The sequence below is a fragment of the Oryctolagus cuniculus genome, chromosome 2 (assembly GCF_051225735.1).
Source record: "Oryctolagus cuniculus isolate XC-2025 breed Fujian yellow rabbit chromosome 2, ASM5122573v1, whole genome shotgun sequence".
Classification (NCBI taxonomy): domain Eukaryota; kingdom Metazoa; phylum Chordata; class Mammalia; order Lagomorpha; family Leporidae; genus Oryctolagus; species Oryctolagus cuniculus.
In genome coordinates, this window is record NC_142868.1 from 3525526 (window position 1) to 3546861 (window position 21336).

The window sequence follows — 21336 nt, forward strand, 5'->3', positions numbered from 1 at the left end:
AAGTGGTAGTGCAGGGGAGGGGGGAGATAGGAAGTGGCAGCGCAGGGGAGGGGGGAGACAGGAAGTGGTAGTGCAGGGGAGGGGGGAGACAGGAAGTGGCAGCGCAGGGGAGGGGGGAGACAGGAAGTGGTAGTGCAGGGGAGGGAGGGGAGGGGTGGAGACAGGAAGTGGTAGTGCAGGGGAGGGGGGAAGAGACAGGAAGTGGTAGTGCAGGGGAGGGAGGGGAGGGGTGGAGACAGGAAGTGGCCGTGCAGGGAGGGAGGGGAGGGGTGGAGACAGGAAGTGGCCGTGCAGGGGGGCCTCAGGCACTGTGGTGGGTCCACAGTGGGAAGGTCTGCCAGCTCCTCGGCAGGCCACATGCAGTGTCCCCAGCAGCCTGGGGACTCCACGCCGGGGTGCACCGAGAAGTGGTGTGCCCACAGACCGGCACCCCGAGAAGTGAGGTGCGCCCACAGACCGGCACCCCGAGAAGTGTGGTGCGCCCACAGACCGGCACCCCGAGAAGTGTGGTGCGCCCACACACCGGACCCCGAGAAGTGAGGTGCGCCCACACACCGGCACCCCGAGAAGTGTGGTGCGCCCACAGACCGGCACCCAGAGAAGTGTGGTGCGCCCACAGACCGACACCCACGTTCACCACAGCATGAGCCGCAGGGCCAGGCGGTGGAAACACGGGAGGCTTCCACCATGCGCGGAAGGGACAACAGGACGGGGGTCCCTGAGCTGTGGGCGCCCCGACACCTGCTCCAACGCCAAGCCCCTGAGGAGCCGGTCAGCCAGGGTCCACGTGGCGCAGGGCGCACTCACGAGACGCGTGCACCACGGACAATCCACGGCCGAGAAGGCGAGAAGGGGGACTGCAGCCAGGCCGCGGGGGCGGAGGCGGGTGACGGTTCGGCAAGGGGCTCTTCCTGGGGTGACCAACGGTCTGAAGTGGACTTGTGACGGACGCACGAGTGTATGAAGGAGCTATAAGCTGGAGCGTCGCACGCTCCAATGAGTCTCGTGGCTCCGGCATCTGAGAGGGGGCCCTGCAGCCACCAGCAGCTGGGGCTGGAGCCTGCCTTCGCGTCGTCTCCCGGGTTCCGGGATTCCTTGCAAGGCTGGAGCCCTGGCTGCAGGTCTCATCCCGGAGCCTCGGTGCAGAGCTGAGGCCCCTCTCTCAATTCTCCCCTCCGCCCGCCGCGGCCCCCGCTGCACAGCGTATCCTGCTGGGGCCTGGGAGCTTGTAACGCACACCGCTGGCCTCGCGCAGCTCAAAACCCAGGGCCACGGGGCAGGGGCTCTGGCGCTGAAGATGCTGGCCTGGGGGCGCAGGCAGCTGAGCGGCACCCCCTGCTGGCAAGGGGGACCCACAGGGAGGCAGGCCCTGCCGGTGTCTGTGGTGGGGTGGGGTGGGGGTGGGGGTGGGGTAGAAACAGAGCAGACTCCGGCTCCACCTTCCCCAGCCAGGCCACAGAGGCCCAGACCCTGCTGGGGCCCAGCCTGTTTCTGCTGCCCCCTGGCCACGGGGGCTGCTGTTGGCCCCTCTCTCGGAACCCAGGGGGAACGCTGAGCACACCTAAAGGGACCCATCGGAGAGAGGGAGCTCCCGGTGCCCTGAGGGCACAGGGCTGCCCACAGGGAGCTCGGCCTGGGTGTGGTGGGCACCCACCCCGGCACGACCACGCCTCTTCCCCCACCCTTCCCACTGCACACGCTCCTGGTAGCGTGGCACCAGGGACAGAGTGGCAGGGCAGAGGCAGCCGGGGTTCACAACTGGCAAGGACGGGGCTGGTCCCAAACCTGCTGCAGGGCTCCTAGGAGTCAGCTGCTTCTCCCACTGCCCACAGACAGCTGCTGAGTGAGTGAAATATGAAGGATCATGAGGGGTGGACTGGGAGGAGGGTAGATGAATGGATGGGGGGTGGACTGGGAGGTGGGTAGATGGATAGATGGGCGGGTGGACTGGGAGGTGGGTAGATGAATGGATGGGGGGTGGACTGGGAGGAGGGTAGATGGATAGATGGGCGGGTGGACTGGGAGGTGGGTAGATGAATGGATGGGCGGGCAGATGGACTGGGAGGTGGGTAGATGGATAGATGGGCGGGTGGACTGGGAGGTGGGCAGATGAATGGATGGGCGGGCAGATGGACTGGGAGGTGGGTAGATGGATAGATGGGCGGGTGGACTGGGAGGTGGGCAGATGAATGGATGGGGGAATGGACTGAGAGGTGGGTAGATGGATAGATGTGGGGGTGGACTGGGAGGTGGGTAGGTGGATGCATGGGGGGCGGGTGTAGATGGGTGAATGGGAGCATGAAGTCAGTGAGCAGACAGGTGAGGGTATGGGCGGCCGGTGGGCAGATGTGGGAGTGGACGGATGGATAGGGAGAGAGGGTAGATGGACAAATGGATTGATGAGGGGTGGGCGGAGGTGGAGGGAGGGTGAGTGGATGGGTGGGGGTGGGCGGAGGTGGATGGAGGGTGAGTGGATGATGGGGGGGGAGGTGGATGGAGGGTGAGTGAATGATGGGGGGGAGGTGGAAGGAGGGTGAGTGGATGATGGGGGGTGGGAGGAGGTGGATGGAGGGTGAGTGGATGATGGGGGGGTGGAGGTGGAGGGAGGTGAGTGGATGATGGGGGGGTGGAGGTGGAGGGAGGTGAGTGGATGATGGGGGTGGGAGGAGGTGGAGGGAGGGTGAGTGGATGATGGGGGGTGGGAGGAGGTGGATGGAGGGTGAGTGGATGATGGGGGGGAGGTGGATGGAGGGTGAGTGGATGATGGGGGGGTGGAGGTGGAGGGAGGGTGAGTGAATGATGGGGGGGAGGTTGAGGGAGGGTGAGTGGATGATGGGGGGGTGGAGGTGGAGGGAGGGTGAGTGGATGATGGGGGTGGGAGGAGGTGGAGGGAGGGTGAGTGGATGGGGGGTGGAAGGAGGTGGATGGAGAGTGAGTGAATGATGGGGGGGAGGTGGAGGGAGGGTGAGTGGATGATGGGGGGTGGGAGGAGGTGGAGGGAGGGTGAGTGGATGATGGGGGGTGGGAGGAAGTGGATGGAGGGTGAGTGGATGGGTGGGGGTGGGCGGAGGTGGATGGGGTCCCGGGAGGCCGGCGTGCGCTCACCTCTCGCGGACGCTGTTCATCAGGCCAGTGTCCAGGTCCAGCAGCACGGTATAGCAGTCATTCCCCACGGGCAGCAGGCGCCCGCGGCCGCCCCGTCCCCTCAGCCGGCGGCCGAGCCGGCGGACGGCAGCCTGCTCCGCGGCGCCCTCCTGGGCCTCTGCAGCCGGCCTGATGCTGTAGTGCCGGTAGCTGAGGCCCGGGATGGTGGTCAGGAGCAGCAGGTCATACGCGTCCGGGGCCTTGGTCGAGCTCTGCACCTGCAAGGTGGGCGGGGCCGGGGCCTCAGTCTCCCTGAGGCGCCCGGCGGGCTGTGCACTCCCCAGGGGCACGGCCGCGTCTTCACGGCTCTCCCCGGGGTCCTTCTCTGCTTTTGGCCAGTGACCAGCTGCCCGTCCTGCTCCTGCCCCGAGCCCATCACTCCCACAGTCCTCTGGGGCTCCCTCAGGCTCACCTGACCCCAGCAGGGCAGGCTGGCAGAGCTCAGCAGGTGCACCCCTCCAGCAACACCTGCCCCTGAGCCCCCCACCCCGAGTCCGCGGCCCCCTCCAACCTGCCCCCACCTGGAGGACACGGCCTGGCCTCAGCTTGTCTACGTGGTGGCCCCAGCCCCCAGGGCTTGCTCCAGCTGTCCCCGCCCACCTGCCCTCTTCCTGCCCCCACTTAGAGCCCTGAAGGGCAGATCTCTGCTGGGCATGTCCCCAGCCTCTAGGGTGGCCCTGGCACGCTCACCAGTGGGGAAGGGGGCTCTGGGTGGGGGCTGCCAGCACCCCCACCCCCACTGTTCTCCTGCCCCTCCCTTTGCCAAACTGAGCCACGGGACCCAGCCCCTGGAGCCCCCAGCCCACCCTGCAATGCTGCACGTGAGGGCTGTGCAGGGCCCAGGAGGGCCCCGGGCAGTGCCTGGTGAAGGTCAGGTGCTGCTGCCCTTCTCTACCTCCCCGGGCGGGTCGGGTGGGTCGGCCGTGTCAGCCGTGTCGGCCGTGGCGGTGGAAGGGGCCACGCTGGACATCGGGGTGGCGCTGAGAACAGAGCCCAGGCCCCCCGGGGCCAGCACGCCCATCAAAGCACCCCGTTAAGACAGCCGAGGGCCCTTCCACCAGCACGAGGGGGAATCGATGGAAAAGCAGCGTCAAACGACGAGGTAGCTTTGGTGTGAAAAGTCCGAAATCCACGAGCAGCTCATTAAAACACGTTTTCCACGAACTTCCGGAACGTCAGCCAGCAACAGCGAACAGCGGTGTCTCCGCCCCTCCCCGTACCTGTGCGGGCACCGGGCGGCCCGACTCGTCCGTGACGCTGACTCTGGAGAAGCTGATGGTCAGGGAGATGACCGTGGTCACCGTCCAGCCCAGTGGGTTGTAGATGGCGGCAGTGAGTCCTGCAGGCCCTGCGCCCAGAGAGAGCAGGCCTGACCTGCTGCCGCCCGCCTCACTGGACCCCACCCTGGGTGCAGTCTGATCGCCCCGGCCACCCAGGATGATGGTGGCCGTGCACACGGGACCCTCCTGGTCAAAGAGGCTGCCCCGGGGGCACGGATGTGCAGCCAGGCTGAGCTGGGCCAGGGTGGGAGCCAGGGCCAGGGTGGGATGGGTCCAAGGGCCCCAGCTCACGCCACAGCCAAGAGCTCCTTGGGAACGTGGGTTGAGCGGCCCGGGGCACCCAGGTCCCTCCCGGTGCTCTTCCTAGAAGAGGCTCCCGGCTTCCCCCCAGGGGCCTGGCTCACCCGTGCCGGCCACGGGGGCTGTCCAGGGCTCTGCCGCCGTGGGCCGGAGCCTGTCCAGGACGATGGAGGCCATGAGCTTGCGCACACTCAGCATCCCGGCAGTCAGGTGCTCCACGTACATGTCTCTCACCTTCGGGGACTCGGTGCCAGTGATGGCGTCGTGGTGCTGCACCTGCGGCAACCCCCACGGGGAGCAGGGACGGGGTCAGGACACCTACCCCGCCCGCGCTGGCTCCTGCTCCCTCTCACCCGGTGCCCGGGAGGAGGTGGGAGCGCCCCAGGAGAGGCCGGAGAACTTGCCCAAGTCTCCCTGACCCCGTCCACGGAGAGCCCGCCCGAGTCCCCGCCTCTCGCTTCCTTCCCGGGACTGCATCGTCCCATACGTGCAGCAGGCGTGTTGCAGCCGTGCACTGCGTCTGTACGCCCCCGCGCGGAGTGCAGGCAGAGCCCCCGTCACACGGGGAGACCCAGGCTCCGCAGGCGCCTGGTGCGTGTGCCTGTCTGTGCCCAGCACAGCGCCACCTCCCCAGCGTGCCCCCCTGGGAAGTGAGCATGCCCAGCCACCTGGCCCTTTCTGAGTGACTCAGGACACAGGACTTCTCGGTCTCGCTTTCCCCCGCACAGTGGGGGCGCCTGTGACTGGAGATTCGGGAAGGACCTGCTGGGTGGCAACCACGGTGATGAGCGGGTGACATGAATTATCCCACCCGACCGCCCTGCCACCCCTCTGGGCGAGGGCATTGTTCGCACTGCACGGGGAGGAATCCGGACCTCTGACCCAGCCTTGTGACCCAGGGGGGCCTCCAGTGTCCCGGGGCTGGGAGGACTTGCTAGGGCGGGGTGGGACACGGGAGCGCCTAGTCCCGCCAAGAGGTGGGCACTTACCTCCGAGACCGCCCAGCGGAGCTGCCGGAGCTGCTGCAGGGCCCAGGCCGGGTCCAGAGCCCCCGTGGGCGCCGGCCACATGTAGCGCGTGAACATGGACTCCCCGGCGTGTAGCAGGGCACTGGCTCGCCGCGCCAGCCCCTTGAGGCCACTGCGGGACGTGTAGAAGCCTGTCCAGGCCTGGAACTCTTCTGGGAGACAAGGGGAGGCAGTGAGACCCCGACGCCTGGCCCTGGACACGCAGAGGAAGCTCAGGCCACCGAGGCCCGGGGTCTGCGGCTCTCCCAGGGAGGCAGCCTGGGTGGGCGGTGGTCCTGGGACTCATGGCTCCAGGCCCAGGACTTCTCTCCCAGCCAAACCAGCAATGGTGCGGGGAGCCCTGGTGAGAGGCTGGGGCGGTGCAGGGCTGCGTGCTTGAGGGTCAGGGCCAGAGACGAGCTCAGGGTGGACGTGGGAGGCCAGGGGCAGCCAGGAGAGCCGGGCCTGGAAAGGGCAGGCAGGCCCCACCGGAAGGGGAGCCCTGGGGCGGGGTCGCTCCAGCAGCAGGCGGTGGGCAGGTGGGAGGGGCAGCGGGCTGAGACCCCAGGTAGACAAAAGAGGGGGGCAGCCGGGCAGGGCCGTGGTCTTCATCCAGCGTCTCCCCTAATCCTCCCAAGAACCCACTTTGCTGAAGACAAAACAGGGCTCGAGACGAGCAGCGTCGGCCCCCAGCCGCTGCCGTGCAGGGAGGGGCTGCGCCCCAAACCCAGCTCCTCCAGACGGCTTGGCCCACGCCATCTTCCCCGGGGAGGCCCCAGGCTGGGCCTGGGGGTGCGGTCTTGGCCTCCCTCCTGCCATGACTGTGGACAGAGGGGCCGGGCTGTGGCCAGGGCCCCGGGGATGACGTCATAGTTATTAACAGCCCAGCAGGCGGCAGCTTCCCTTGTCTCACTGCGTTTCTGAAACAACCCAGTGGGTGGGGCCCTGCCGCTGGCCCAGACGCACCTTTGTTTTGTTTTGTTTTGTTTTGTTTTGTTTTGTTTTGTTTTTCCTTCATATTCTGGTGAAGGAATGCAGTCCCTGAGCTTGTGACTGCCCACGTGTCCGGTGTCTGTCTGACACGTGTATGACATGTCTGGTGTCTGTCTGACATGTGTATATGTCTGATGTCTGTCCTACACGTGTATGACGTGTCTGGTGTCTGTCTGACACATGTATGACATGTCTGGTGTCTGACACATGTATGACATGTCTGGTGTCTGTCCTACACGTGTATGACGTGTCTGGTGTCTGTCAGACATGTGTATGACGTGTCTGGTGTCTGTCAGACATGTGTATGACATGTCTGATGCCTGTCTGACATGTGTACATGTCTGGTGTCTGTCCAACACGTGTATGACATGTCTGATGTCTGTCCTACATGTGTACATGTCTGGTGTCTGTCCGACACGTGTATGACATGTCTGGTGTCTGTCTGACACGTATATGACGTGCCTGGTGTCTGTCCTACATGTGTATGATGTGTCTGATGTCTGTCCTACACATGTATGACATGTCTGGTGTCTGTCGTACACGTGTATGACATGTCTGATGCCTGTCTGACACATGTACATGTCTGATGTCTGTCCGACATGTGTATGACGTGTCTGGTGTCTGTCTGACACGTATATGACATGTCTGGTGTCTGACACGTATATGACGTGTCCGGAGTCTGTCCGACACGTGTATGACATGTCTGGTGTCTGTCCTACACGTGTATGACGTGTCTGGTGTCTGTCCGACACGTGTATGTTGGCGACTGGGTGCTCCAGAGCCTGGCCTCGAGGAGGCGGCAGAGGCCTGGGCCGTGCCCAGGGTGGCCTGCCCTCCCTGGCCGGCGGCACGATGCAGGTGCAGGGTCTGCAGGGGCAGAACCCACGCTGAGGCCCAGGGAGCAGGGGCTCCAGGCTGCCGGGTGGGGGGACCCGCACGCTGAGGCCCAGGGAGCAGGGGCTCCAGGCTGCCGGTGGGGGGACCGCAGCTGCTGAGTTGGGCAGAACCGTGCTCTGCCCTCCTGACACAGCCACACAGCCAAGCGCGCTCCCGGGGACCCGCGCTGACGTCCGAGACCCGGCCCCCAGGCCCACCCCGCCTCCTTACAGGGCCACCTGCAACCTCCTCTGAAAGCCCAGACCAGAGGCCAGCACCGTGGCGGAGCAAGTAAAGCCCCAGCCTGCAGGGCCGGCATCCCATATGGGCACCAGTTCGAGTACTGGCTGCTCCACTTCTGATCCAGCTCTCTGCTGTGGCCTGGGAAAGCAGTAGAGGATGGCCCAAGTCCTGGGCCCCTGCACCCGTGTGGGAGACCCAGAAGAAGCTCCCGGCTCCTGGCTTCGGCTTGGCCCAGTTCTGGCTGTTGCAACCACTTGGGGAGTGAACTAGCGGATGGAAGACCTCTCTCTCTGTCTGAACCCTCTGTAACTCCGACTTCCCAATAATTAAATAAATCTTAAGGAAACCTGGGCCATCAGAGTAGACAGCCTCAGGCGGGAGGGTGCAGTTCCTGCCCTCGTCTGCCATCAGAGTGGATGGCCTCTCGCCTTGAGACCCTCGGCACCAGGCGCGGGGACCCAGCTTTGGTAGCAGCCCCAGCTGTGTCCCCAGTTTGAGGCTGGGCTGTGTCTGCCATGGCCTGTCCACTGAACGTACGGCCAAGGTCCCGCGCCCACGCAGTTAAAGGAGGGAGCCCAGGCCTGGGGGATGCTCGGCAGGTGTCTGCCGATCTCGGCGCCAATGCTCAGGCAGAGGAGTGGGGGGGGCTCCCGGGGGCCCCGTGCAGGCGGCACTGAGGTCAGGCCTGTGGGAAGCAGCCAGGACGTCCAGGTGGGGCGAGCAGGTGGGCCCAGCACAGGGCCTGCCCGGGGCCCCCGCAGGCTTGGTGGGCAGTCTGCGCCCTCCCTGGGGCTCATACCTGAGGAGTAGGGCAGGAAGTCGTGGTGGTCCCGGACACGCCAGGTGACATTGAGGGCGTGCAGAGCCTGGAAGTAGTCGGCCAGCGTGGCGTACTGCACCGTGACCCCCAGCTCGGCCGCCCGGCTGTTGATGTGGCCCAGCAGGGGGTCCATGTTGGCAAACTGCACTGAGGCGTTGAAGAACTGCTTGTCGCATCCCTGCGGGCCAGACAGGGGTGCTGCCCTGAGCTTCCGGCCATGGAGCCAACCAGGGCTCCACGCCAGCGCCCGTGGCTGGCGCCAGTGGGCAGCTCTGACAGGCCGGCTGTGTTAGGGCCCAGGTCTGGGAACCAGTGTGAACACCGACTCCGCCCCTTCCTCCCACCCTGCCCGGTGGCCTCAGGACCATCCCCTAACTTCTCTGGACCTCGGCTTCCTCAAGTCCCAGCAGCCCTGCCTCCTGGGCGTGGTGGTGCCAGGTAGGTGGGTGAGACAGCGCCTGGCACACAGTGGGTGCCCGTGAGAGGCTGGTGATGAGGGTGACAAGGTGGGGTGGAGCCCCTGGGGGCCTCATTCTGACCCCACGTGGAGCACAGGAAGCAGGAACCATTCCTGGCCCCAGAGGAAGGCGCGCGGGGACTAGGGAGGGAGACAGGATTGGGGCCTGGCCTCAGCCCCACGGGCTGGGGTGGGGAGGGAGGGGTGCAGGGTGGCGGCTGGAGGCTGGCATTGGGGAGGGGCTGTCGGGTGGGTGGTGGGGGTGACCCGGGGAGGGGCTGTCGGGTGGGTGGGGCGAGGCCCTGGAGAATGATGGAGCTTCGAGGGCCTGGATGGAAACCGACGTGAGTGTAGCTGGACACGAGCCCAGGTGGTCCTGGGTGCAGGGGCTGGATGCCCCCAGGGCCTAGGACCCCGCCTTACCCAGGGCCAGAGGACGTGCGGGGTGCGGAACCAGGCAGCTCGCTGCTTCACGTTGGCCACCAGGGTCTCGGCGTAGAGCTGGACGTTGGCGGGGGTGACAGGCTCACTCATGTTGGGGTACACCCCATCCCGGGGTGGCTCTGGGAAGACGGCCACGCCATTCCAGTAAAACCCTGACCTGCAGGAGGGGAGGGGGTTGGGGGAGAGCCCAGCAGCTCTGCACACGGCAGGGCTGAGGCTGGGGCCGCCTGTGGCCCCATGTGGCCCCAGCCCGCCCCCACCAGCTGCCACGCGGAGCCCTCCGCCTCTGCTCCCCACTCCCTGGAGCTCTGATGCTGACCAGGTGAGACCTGCCTGCCCACGCCCTCCTCCGGTCACCTCCCTGCTCAGAGCTGGGGTCTCAGGACCCCCAGAAGGCTCGGGCTGGGGTGAGATTCTCGCCTTGGTACAAAATGTGGGAGTGGCCAAAGCTCAGTAGTCTGGAGAGAGGTCTGCCCACTGATTCACTGCCCATTGCCCACAATAGCCAGGCCTGGGCCAGCCTGGAGTCGGAAGCCCGGGACTTATCTGGGCCTCCCACACGGGTGCCAGGGCCCCAGGCACTTGAGCTTCCTGGGATGCATTAGCAGGGAGCTGGGTCAGAAGTGTAGGAGGGGCCGGCGCTGTGGTGCAGTGGGTGAAGTCGCTGCCCGCAGTGCCGGCATCCCATATGGGTGCTGGTTCGAGACCCGGCTGCTCCACTTCCGATCCAGCTCCCTGCTGTGGCCTGGGAAAGCAGTGGAGGATGGCCCAAGTCCTCGGGCCTCTGCAGCAGCGTGGGAGACCCAGAGGAAGCTCCTGGCTTCAGATCGGCGCATCTCCGCCTGTTGTGGCCATCCGGGGAGTGAACCAGCGGATGGAAGACCTTTCTCCCTCTTTCTCTGCCTCTCCTTTCTCTGTGTAACTGACTTTCAAGTAAAATAAATAAACCGGGAACGGGAGGCGGTGGCACGGACGCAGTCCCCATGACCGTGAGGAGAGGGGCGTGGCCCACAGCTTCGCCCCGTGACCCCTTCCACCTCCCACACCTCCTACCTGCTTCCTTGTGATCCCTTGAGTGCCTGGCCGGGGCGGGGATGAACCCTCGTGCCCAGCCCCCCCACACAACAAAGCCAGCCTGTGCCGGGGGGCTCCCTTCCCAACCACATCATCCCAGACACCCCCCCCCCCCTTAGCTGGAACCCGCACACTCCACGCCCAGGTGGGAGGAGGCAGGAGCAGCTGTCACCGCGCCGACCAGCAGAGGTGATGGGCCGTGGAAGGCGGCCCCGGCATCAGCATTCGGCTGCCTCGCGTTGCCCGGAGCAGGGAGGGACCCGGCAGGGCAGGGCCAGGCTGTGAGCCTCCCGGGAGGCAGCGTGAGGAGCTGGCCCCTCAGAGAACCCTGCACCAGGACAGGCGGCGCTCGGGGCCCCCGCACCCCCGAATCGCCGGCTGGGGCCCTTGGCTGGGGGCCTGAGCCTGTTTCTTCATTTGGACAAAGGGGGTCCCGACAGGACCCCGTCTGCTGGGGAGGCCTTACAGTGAGTGGGAAGGCGCGCGTGGATGCCGGGGGCAGCTGCACAGGGCACGCACCTGTTGGAGAAGGGGATGTGGGAGGGGGTGCAGTAGCTGTACTGGTCCATGACGTGCGTGAAGATCTGCTCGGGCAGCGACCGGGACCCTCGCCACACGAACTGCAGCGCCTGCAGGCCCGGGGACACAGGCTGAGGCCCAGGGCGGCGCCCGCCTCCCGACCGGGCTCTCCTGCCTGCCCTCGCCTGCCCCTCGCGCAGCCTTCCACGACTAGAGCTCCCTCTCCCGCCTCCTCCCGCCCCTCCCAGAGCCACACGGGAGGTGCCGCTCACTCCTCCGGCCCACTCCCGGAGCGGGCTCACTCGAGCTCTGCTGGGACCCTGCCAGGGAGGCCGAGGGCCGGCTACCCCTGCCCGAGTGACAAGAGTGCTTGGGACCAGAGCAGGGCTGGGCCCAGGGACCGCACACAAACCCTGGCTTCTGCGTGACAGGTGGGGAGAGCCACACCTGCCGAAGGTGAGGCAGAGCCGACCCAGGAGGGAGGCTCAGGGCTCAGCACGGCCTGGCAGGGCTCTCTTGCCGCCTAGAGATCGGGGTTAGGGCTCCAGGCCCGGTGCTTCTGAGTGCACGCCCACAGGCAGCGCCTACTGTTTACTCTAAGGCAGTGAAGGGTGACTGGTACTTGGCCCCGGCCTGGGGCGAGCTCTAGACGCCTGCAGTTTACGGCTGCGGTTTTAGGGCCCTGTGGGCAGCCAGCAGGCCTGGAGTCACCCTGCCTCCACAGCCCTTCCCCCAGCTCAAAGCGCCCAGCCTGGCTGCAGACCTCCGGCCACTGATCACTGGGTGTGGCTCTGCCCTGGTCCCTGGGGAGGCTCAGGCCACGCCCAGCCCAGCTGCGGGGGGCCGGGAGGGGTCTCGAAGCAGGAGTGTCCTGGTGGGGCTGCGACTCCGGGAGAAGCGAGCTGTGTGGGAGGAGAGGGCAGCCCCGGCACAGGAAAGGCTGGGGGAGGACAGCCCGGCGGCTGGTGCGGGGCTCTGGCCTGCGCCCCGGCTCTCTATGCGGCATGGACCCACCTGGGCCTCCTGCATGGCGTCCTTCAGGTCGTAGTCTATCCGGGAGATGAGGTGCGCGTCAAAGCCGGCCAGGGCAAACAGGGTGGGGGTCGTGGCAGAGGCGCCAAACGGGTCGACGTGCCAGGAGAACCTGGGCCGGATGCCAAACGTCTCGTACAGAAACCCGTGTCCTTCTGCAAACAACGGAAGCTCGCTGGTGGGCGGGACCCAGTCCCCAGAACCCTGCGCTGTTGGCGGCTCGAGGGATTTCATTTCCAACTTTACTTTTAAAAACGATGCATTTGTTTATTTGAACACAGGGTGAGAGAGAGAGAAGGTGAGAGAGAGATGGTCCGACCCGCTAGTTCCCTCCTCAAATGACCGCAACGGCCAGGGCTGGGCAGGGCTGAAGCCAGGAACCTGCAGCTCCTTCCTGGTCTCCCCTGCAGGTGGCCAGGCCCGAGCAGGTGGGCCGCCCTCACTCTCTTCCCAGCCGCGACACAGGCAGTGGGATCAGAAGTGCAGCAGCCGGAACGGGAGCCGGTGCGGGCACCCCGATATAGGATGCCGGTGTCACCAGCAGCAGTGTAACCTGCCGTGCCACAACGCCAGCCCCTAATTTGCACGTTTAAATGCGAACGTGAGATTTGCGCCTTGCCCATTTCTGGGGGCACGCGGGAGCAGAACGACTCCACCTGCCCGGCAGAGCCCCTGCCCCCGAAACACGGGCTCCTGGCCAGCCCCGGCCCCCGGCCCCACGTTCTGCTCTGTCCTTCTTCTTTTTAAAGATTGATGCGTTTACTTATGCCCAAGGCAGAGTGACAGGGAGAGCAAGAGGCAGAGAAACCCCAGTGTTTGCGCCATGGCTGCACCCTCCAGGGTGTGCGTGAGCAGGAAGCGGGTTTGCAAGTGCAGTGGGGTCGGCAGCCCAGGCGCTCTGATACGGGACGCGGGCGTCACAGGGAGAGGACAGGAAGCAAGGTCACAGCCGGAGACAGAGGAGGGCAGCGGCCGACACCGACCGTGCAAAGCGGCCGCTCCCAGCCGTCCGGGGCCGCCGTGCGCGGTGGCTTTTCAGGGAGGGCAGACGACCTAAGCTCTGCTTCCGTGACTCCAGGCACAAATCTGCCCCGGGAACCTGCCCCGGGGTCTCCCTTACAAACACACAGCACCCACCGGCCATGGGCAGGGCGGTCCTGAGTCACGCAGGCTGCAGCTGAACCCCACCCAGGCCGCGCCGGCCACGGGGGCGCTGGGGAGCCTCTCTGTCGTCAGAAACGGGATCGGTGCTCAGGCTCAGGCACCGATTCCCGCGGAGCCCCCAGCGCCGACGTCCCACCCCGGGTTTTTGTAACACAGCAGCGTACCTGCTGCACCAAACGCTACGCCTGTGTGAGTTTTCGGTACAGGCTGCGCCCTATCAAAGGCTAAGGCACACCAGGGAGGCAGTGATGGTGGCTCAAGTGCTTCGTCCCTGTCACCCACGTGGGGACCCGGATGGAGCTCTTGGCTCCTGGCCGCAGCCTGGCACACTCTGGGCTGCTGTGGGCATTTGGGGAGTGAGTCAGTGCATGGAAGACCTCTCTCCACTTCTAATAAAACACAAATTTTGGGGCTGGTGCTGTGGTGTAGTGGGTAAAGCCACAGCCTGCAGTGCCAGCATCCCATACGGGTGCCGGTTCAAGTCCTGGCTGCTCCTCTTCCGATCCAGCTCTCTGTTGATGGCCTGGGAAAGCAGCGAAAGATGATCCAAGAGCTTGGGTCCCTGCACCCATGTGGGAGACCCAGAAGAAGCTCCTGGCTTTAGCCTGGCCCAGTCCTCGCTGTTTGGGCCAACTAGGGGGTGAACCAGCGGATGGAGGACTTCTCTGTCTCTCCCTCTCTCTGATTTTCAAATAAATAAATAAATCTTTTTTAAAAGAAATTTTAAAAACCAGCTCACTTTAAACAACTCCCAGAGAAAGGGATGTGAAGGCCTGGGAAGAGGGGTGTGGCTGGGACCCCAGCTTCCAGGCGGAATGGCCACGCCCAGGGGCTGGGTGACGCCTGGAAATCAGGCGGTGGGACACTGAGGCAGGGGAAGACCCCAGGCCAGGGAGGGGCGGAGGGAGAGCGTGCTGAGAACATCCCGGACGAGTCCCCTCCGCCCGGGCCCGCGCTGTGATGGCCGTGGACCTGGAGCTCCCGCCGCCAGTCCCGGCCACCTGCCCTGCAGCCACGCCCCTCCTCTGGGTCTCAGGCTCTGCAACTGCAAAGCGAGACTGAGAGCCGCGGGGCTTCATCAGCTCCCTGCCCGGGGACCTGGCAGAGGGGCTGCGGCGGGAGCACTGGGCAAACGGTGAGCAACGCGGCCGCACTCCGGGTGCGCAGCCGAGGTGGGGCGGTGATGGTGACAATGGTGATGGTGACGTGGACTGGTGATGGGGGTGGTGGTGGCAACGGTGGATTGGTGATGGTGGCGGTGGCACTGGTATGGGGTGGTGACAGTGGCAGTGGTGATGGTGGCATGGATTGGTGATGGTGGTGACGGTGACAATGGTGATAGTGACGTGGACTGGTGATGGTGGTGGTGCAGGTAGTGGTGGCAATGGTGGTGTTGGTGATGGTGGTGGTGGCACTGGTATGGGGTGGTGACAGTGGCAGTGGTGACAGTGGCAGTGTTGGTGATGGTGGTGGTGGCACTGGTATGGGGTGGTGACAGTGGCAGTGGTGACAGTGACAGTGGTGGTAATGGTGGTGGAGTCAGTATTTGTGACACGGATGGTGGATTGGTGATGGGGGTGGTGGCACTGGTATGGGGTGGTGACAGTGGCAGTGGTGACAGTGGCAGTGTTGGTGATGGTGGTGGTGGCACTGGTATGGGGTGGTGACAGTGGCAGTGGTGACAGTGACGGTGGTGGTAATGGTGGTGGAGTCAGTATTTGTGACATGGATGGTGGATTGGTGATGGTGGTGGTGGTGGCAATGGTGGTGTTGGTGATGGTGGTGGCACTGGTATGGGGTGGTGACAGTGGCAGTGGTGACAGTGACGGTGGTGGTAATGGTGGTGGAGTCAGTACTTGTGACACGGATGGTGGATTGGTGATGGTGGCAACGACGGAGGCAGTGGTGGTGATGATGGTGGGGCTGAAGGCAGCTAACACCAGGGAACCACCCATTCCACCAGAAACGCTCTGTTTAACCGCCCCAGCGTGAACCTCACACACCCCTTGGAAGGAACCACGACCGTCAGACTCCCCGGCGGGGAGTGCGTGAGCCACAGTGCGGCTACGCCCCCTGCCCAGGGTCCCAGGGCTGGGGGCTGGCAACGTCCAGAGCGGCAGGCCAGGAGTCCACGCTCTCGCCCCCTCCCAGAGCCCAGCCCTGCGCGCCCACGCCCTGCCCGGCCCGGCCGGGTGCCCAGGGCCCTGACACACCTGTGAGCTGCAGGATCTGGTCGTCCAAGTGCGTTACGGCCTCGTCATGCATCACCTGGCCCCCGAGGACGAACTCCAGGCGCCCTTCCTGCAGGAGCTGGCGGACCTTGCACGGGCGCAGGGGAGGCGGCGCGTGGGGCCTGGGGCACGGCCCTCACCGCCCCGTCCTCTCGAAGCGTTCACCCAGCCTCCTCCGCAGCGCCAGGACACGGATGCCCTGGCTGCACCGTCCGCCCCTCCCCCCCGGAAAACACCCCCCGCCCAGGCCGGCACTCGACGTGCACGTGTGGCCACGGAGAAAGGCCACAGAAGTGGACTCACAGGATAAGTTGATGTCAGTGCAAAAATCTGAAATCCATGTGTACTTTTTTTTTTTTTTTTTAAGATTTATTTATTTATTTGAGAGGCAGAGGAAGAGGCAGAGAGAGAGACAGAAAGGTCTTCCATCCGCTGGTTCACTCCCCAAATGGCTGTGACGGCCGGAGCTGGTCCAGGCTGAAGCCAGGAGCCAGGAGCTTCTTCCGGGTTTCCCGCATGCATGCAGGGGCCCAAGGACTTGAGCCATCTTCTGCTGCTATCCCAGGCCACAGCAGAGAGATGGATGGGAAGTGGAGCAGCTGGGTCTAGAACTGGCACCCATATGGGATGCTGGTGCTGTAGCTGGTGGCTTTACCCGCTACGCCACAGCAGGTAATTCTTTCGTAATACACATTTCCACAGATTTTTTTTTTTTTTACAGGTAGAGTTAGACAGTGAGAGAGAGAGACAGAGAGAAAGGTCTTCCTTTTCCATTTGTTCACCCCCCAAATAGCTGCTATGGCAGACGTGCTGCGCCGCTCCGAAGCCAGGAGCCAGGTGCTTTTTCCTGGTCTCCCATGGGGTGCAGGGCCCAAGCACTTGGGCCATCCTCCACTGCCTTCCCAGGCCACAGCAGAAAGCTGGACTGGAAGAGGAGCAACCGGGACAGAACCAGCATCCTGACCGGGACTAGAACCTGGGGTGCCGGTGCCGGAGGCAGAGGATTAGCCTAGTGAGCCATGGCGCCGGCCTCCACAGATGTTTTGAAAACCTCTCATGGGTCTTCATCCTGGTCTGGCATGGATTAAAATTAAATTTTTTAAAAATAGTTACTGGCTGGTTCCTTTTTTTTTTTTTTTTTTAAATAATTACTGGGGCTGGTGCCGACATCCCATATGACTGTCGGTTTGAGTCCCGGCTGCTCCTCTTCTGATCCAGCTCCCTGCTAACGTGCCGGGGAAAGCAGTGGAAGATGCCCAAGTCCTTGGGCCCCTGCACCCACGTGGGAGACCCGGAGGAAGCTCCTGGCTCCTGGCTCCGGATCAGCCCAGCTCCAGCCATGGTGGCCATCTGGGGAGTGAACCATCGGATGGAAGACCTCTCTCTCTGCCTCTCCTCTCTCTCTCTCTTTGCCTCTCCTTCTCTCTCTGTGTAACTTTGACTTTCAAATAAATAAATCTTAAAAAAAAAAAAAAACCAAAAAAACAAAAAAGTGGAGTGGAGGCCTGAACACACACCCGACACAGGCTGTGTGTTAATTGCTGGCGCCTGTCCCAGGGACGCGCCAACACGGACTCATCGCTTCCTCCTCGACCAACTCGCCGTGAGTGCACCCACGTTTTTACCCTGGAGAGAACTCAAACTTACAAAGATGCTGCCGGAACAGCACAAAGAACTCCCCTGCCCCCGTCCCGGAGTCCCGCGCAGCCGCCGTCCTCGGACACTGTCACCCCTCCTCCCCGCCCCCACCAGGCAGCGTCCACGCGCCGCACCCACGGTGGTCCCGTCCAGCGCTGCACAGCCCTCAGCCCTGCCTCTCCCTTCACCCGCGATTCTGCAGGCCGGCCCTGCGCCAGGCCGTGTGCCCCCAGGTCTCTCCCAGGCCCCCGCCTGGCCACACCTCTCTGGAAGACAGGCCACGTGTAGAAGTGCCGCCCACCCCGCAGGCAGCAAGGGGCCGTCCGAGGTCGGGCTCCCTGACTGCCCAGGCTGCAGGCACAGCTCCAGCAGTACCAGGCCGACGGCCCACTCTGCCGACTCAGCCTCGGGCCTTGGGCGGGTGGCGCCGCCCTGGGGGAGGGGGGACGTCGGGGAGGAAGGGGCGAGGAGCTGCTGGGCGTGCTTTAGGTGCTGGGCCTCTGAGCAGGCGAGGTCACCCCTGGGAGCGGCCTGCTGCAGCCGCAGCCCGGGCCATCGACCCCTGCCCGGGGCAGCAGCCAGCCAGCCACACAGGTGAGAGGACGGGGGCGGGGGCTCCGGGCCATGCGGGGAGTGCCCAGCGGTGGGGCGGCACCCGTCCGCACCAGCTGGATCTGCCTCTTGGGGATGCCCGGCTGGGGAGCCGCAGCTGGCTTGTTTTCCAAGATGAGCCGGAAGGGGGCGGCTTTGCAAATACCTTCTCGGGGGTGTGCACCAGCCCACAGCCTTGGAAGCAGGGGCTCCCCGCCAACAGCCCACACAGCCAGAACCCCCGGTGAGCCTCCCGCCTGGGGCTGCTCCTCTCTCGCGGCCTCTGCCTGGGCCAGCCCGGCCGACCGCGTCACCAGCCTTACCTGGCGCTTCTGCCGGTCCGAGGCGATGCTGTCCCACCACAGCCGGAAGAACTCCTGCTCCACGGCAATGAACTTGCGCTGCTGCCCGCGCGCCAGCTCCTCCACCACGGTGCTGTACACGTTGGCCGCGTACGCCCGCAGGCTCTCCTGGGGAGGGGGCACCACCGTATCAGCTCCCACCTCTGGGGGCCCCACGGGGTCTGGCCCCGGGGAGCAAAGAGGAAAGTCCAGCGAGACCCAGTGTCGTGTCCCCAGCCGGGGGCAGGGTCTGTGCCCTGCCCGTCTCCACTGCTCCCACCTCTGCCCTTTGCTGAGGAGGGGGCTCCCGGGGGAGGGCAGAGGTGCACAGAGGGCGGGGCAGCTGCCCGCAGGGGTGTGGCCTGGTGACCCGAGAGGGCCTGCTCGGGCTGAGATGGGGAGAGCGGTGGCTGGGAGCGCAGTGGTGCAGCCGCCTGTCCCCGCCGCGGCTGGGCCCGGGGCACGGGCATCTCAGGAATGGAGAGGAGATGCCACACTGGGCCAGGCACCAGCCTCCCCTCGGTTTGTTCTTCTGGAAACTGGGAGGGGCAGGAATGCTTCTCCCAACTCCTTCTTTTTCTGTTTTAAAGACTTATTTCCAGGGCTGCGCTGTGGCACAGCGGGTTAAGCCATGGCCTGCAGCGCCGGCTTCCCACAAGGGCGCCGGTTCCGGGCCTGGCTGCTGCACTTCCGATTCGGCTCCCTGCTGCTGTGTCTGGGAAAGCAGTGGAGACGGCCCACGTCCCTGGGCCCCTGTGCCCACGTGGGAGACCCCCAGGAGGCTCCTGGCTTTGGCCTGGCCCAGCCCTGGTCACTGCAGCCATTTGGAGAGTGAACCAGCAGATGGAAGGTCTCTCTCTGTCTGTAGCTCTGCTCTCAAATGAATGAATAAATAAATTCATTAAAAAACCCTTATTTCCTTATTTGAAAGGCAGAATGACTGAGAGAGAGAAGGAAATATTTTCCATCCGCTGGTTCACTCCTCAAATGGCCGCAACAGCCATGTCTGGGCAGGAAGAAACCAGGAGCCGGAACTCTACCCCCGTCTCCCCGGGGTGCAGGGCCCAGCACCGGGGTCATCCTCCGCTGCTTTCCCAGGGCAGGAGCAGGGAGCTGGCGCGGAAGCAAGCGGCCAGGACCAACTTGGTGCCCGTACGGGATGCCAGCGTCGCCAGCAGTGGCTTAACCGGCTGCACCCCAACGCCGGCCCCTGCTTCTCCCGCCCTCTAAGCCCCTCCACTGGGGGGTCTCCGCCCGGAGATGCGCCCTGGGAGCAGATACCTCGCGTGGCCCCAAGTCCTCCTCCTGTCTCTGCTCATCACTGCCCTGCTGTCGCACACGGACCTCCTCTAACCCCAGCACGGGGGTCTTGTTCGTGTACTTGGCCGTTTCGGGGCGGGGGAGGGCAGGTGCTGCGCTTCCAGCACCTACCTCGGAGACCTCAGGATCGGGGTCCTCTCTCTGAACTCTCACCACACATCATTCATTCATTCATTCATTCACCCACTCTGGGGCAGGTGAGGATCAAGGAACAAAGAGGGACCGAACGCTGCGGGTTCTGGGAGGCGGCTTTCTGGGCAGCAGGCACAGCCAGTGTAAGGGCCCTGCGGCCAGCGTGGCCGGCGGGGTGCTGGGCTCTGCCTCCTTCAGAGCAGTGGGAGCCACTGGCGCCACGTGACTCCTAACAGCGCTGGAGGCCTCGGACATGCTGATGGAGGTGGGGCTGGCCCTCCCCCCAGCACAGGACGCCCTGTACTGCTGTCAGCAGACAGGAGGGGACACTAGGGCCCAGCACCGCCAGGTCCTTGCCCGAGGTCCCGAGCACAGCCCCGCCTCCAAAGCCTGTCCCCTGGGGGCAGGGGCCAGCCTGGCCAGCCGCCCAGCTGTCACCTGACATCCACTTGCCTGCAGCCTGCCCACTCCCTCCGGCCCCAGGCTGCCCTGGCAAAGCTGAGGTTGGGGCAGCGCCGGCCCTGGCTCGGCGCCCCTAGCTGCAGCCCGCACCGGGGTCCCGGGTGGGGGGGGGCCCTACCTCGACCGTGTAGACCCAGCCCACGTCCATGTGGCTGTGCGGCACCACGAAGACGCGCAGGGGGCCCGCGGCCCGGGTCGCCGGCGGCCGCAGCGCCAGCAGCAGCAGGAGCAGGAGCAGGAGCGGCGGCCCCATCCCGGTGGCGGGACAGGCGCGGGACAGGCCCGGGCGCCGGGGAGAGCCGGCTTCCGGGTCCCGGGGCGGGCGCGCTCCCTGCCCGGCTCCGCCTCTGCCGCCGCGTCCGGGCGGTGCCCGCGCCGCGCTGCCGGAAGCCGGCTCGCCCAGCGCCTGCTGCAGGTGCAGCTCCCTCGCGGGGCACCCGCGGCGGCCTGGCCTCGCCTCCAGCCCTTGGGTCTTGGGTTTGAAGCCGGGCGGGGCCCAGGCGCGCTCTATGCCCCCCGGGCTCCTCCGTGGCCCCGCAGCTGCCCCCTCGCCCTGCCCCTCCGCTATCCCGCTCGGTGGCCTGCGGGGACCCTGCACCTCGGATGGTCAGGCCGCAGCCTCCATCGCCGCGGGCTCAGCCGGCCCCGCTCTGCACCACGGGCCGAGCTGGTGCTGGGTTGAGCGAGTGTCCTCGGGGCTGGGACCCAGGCACTGGGGTGCGGGGTGTGACAGCACCCTAACCGAGGTGCCAGGTGCCCGTGCCCCCGCTTCTAATCGTTAACTTGTGCTTCATTCCGTTTCTCTCTGAACAGTTTTAACATGTTATTTATTTAGGGGCCGGCACTGTGGCATAGTGGGTAAAGCTACCGGCTGCAGTGCCGGCATCCCATACAGGTGCTGGTTCGTGTCCCGGCTGCTCCACTTCCGATCCAGCTGGAAGACGGCCCAAGTCCTTGGGCTGCTGCACCCGCGTGGGAGACCCAGAAGAAGCTCCTGGCTCCCAGCTTCTGATTGGCTCAGCTCCAGCTGTTGCGGCCAATTGGGGAGTGAATCAGTGGATGAAAGATCTCTCTCTCTCTCTCTCTCTCTCTGTGTAACTCTGACTTTCAAATAAATAAATAAATCTTTCTTTAAAAAAATTATTTGAGGCCGGTGCCGTGACTCACTAGGCTAATCCTCCGGCTGTGGCGCCGGCACCCTGGGTTCTAGTCCTGGTCGGGGCGCCGGATTCTGTCCGGGTTGCCCCTCTTCTAGTCCAGCTCTCTGC

At 65.0% G+C, this 21336-nt stretch overlaps 1 protein-coding gene across 4 annotated transcripts in view; it reads right to left on the reverse strand.

The window, feature by feature from the left end:
* Positions 1 to 20411, reverse strand: part of MAN2B2 (mannosidase alpha class 2B member 2) — a 30958-nt gene extending 10547 nt beyond the window's left edge. The window contains exons 1-11 of one of the 4 annotated variants that reach the window (XM_089326914.1): positions 20187 to 20411; positions 18137 to 18283; positions 15567 to 15672; positions 12172 to 12344; positions 11158 to 11267; positions 9544 to 9721; positions 8643 to 8841; positions 5714 to 5901; positions 4829 to 5000; positions 4365 to 4492; positions 3106 to 3362 (exon numbers count right to left, since the gene is read on the reverse strand). In XM_089326914.1, the coding sequence (XP_089183040.1) occupies positions 3106 to 3362; positions 4365 to 4492; positions 4829 to 5000; positions 5714 to 5901; positions 8643 to 8841; positions 9544 to 9721; positions 11158 to 11267; positions 12172 to 12344; positions 15567 to 15672; positions 18137 to 18283; positions 20187 to 20321 (1793 nt within the window). In that variant the 5' untranslated portion in view covers positions 20322 to 20411. Of the gene's footprint in view, positions 1 to 3105; positions 3363 to 4364; positions 4493 to 4828; positions 5001 to 5713; positions 5905 to 8642; positions 8842 to 9543; positions 9722 to 11157; positions 11268 to 12171; positions 12345 to 15566; positions 15673 to 18136; positions 18284 to 20186 lie in introns of all 4 variants that reach the window. The other 3 variants (XM_089326913.1, XM_070069562.2, XM_070069560.2) reach the window with 3 other exon arrangements.
* Positions 20412 to 21336: the final 925 nt, after the last annotated feature.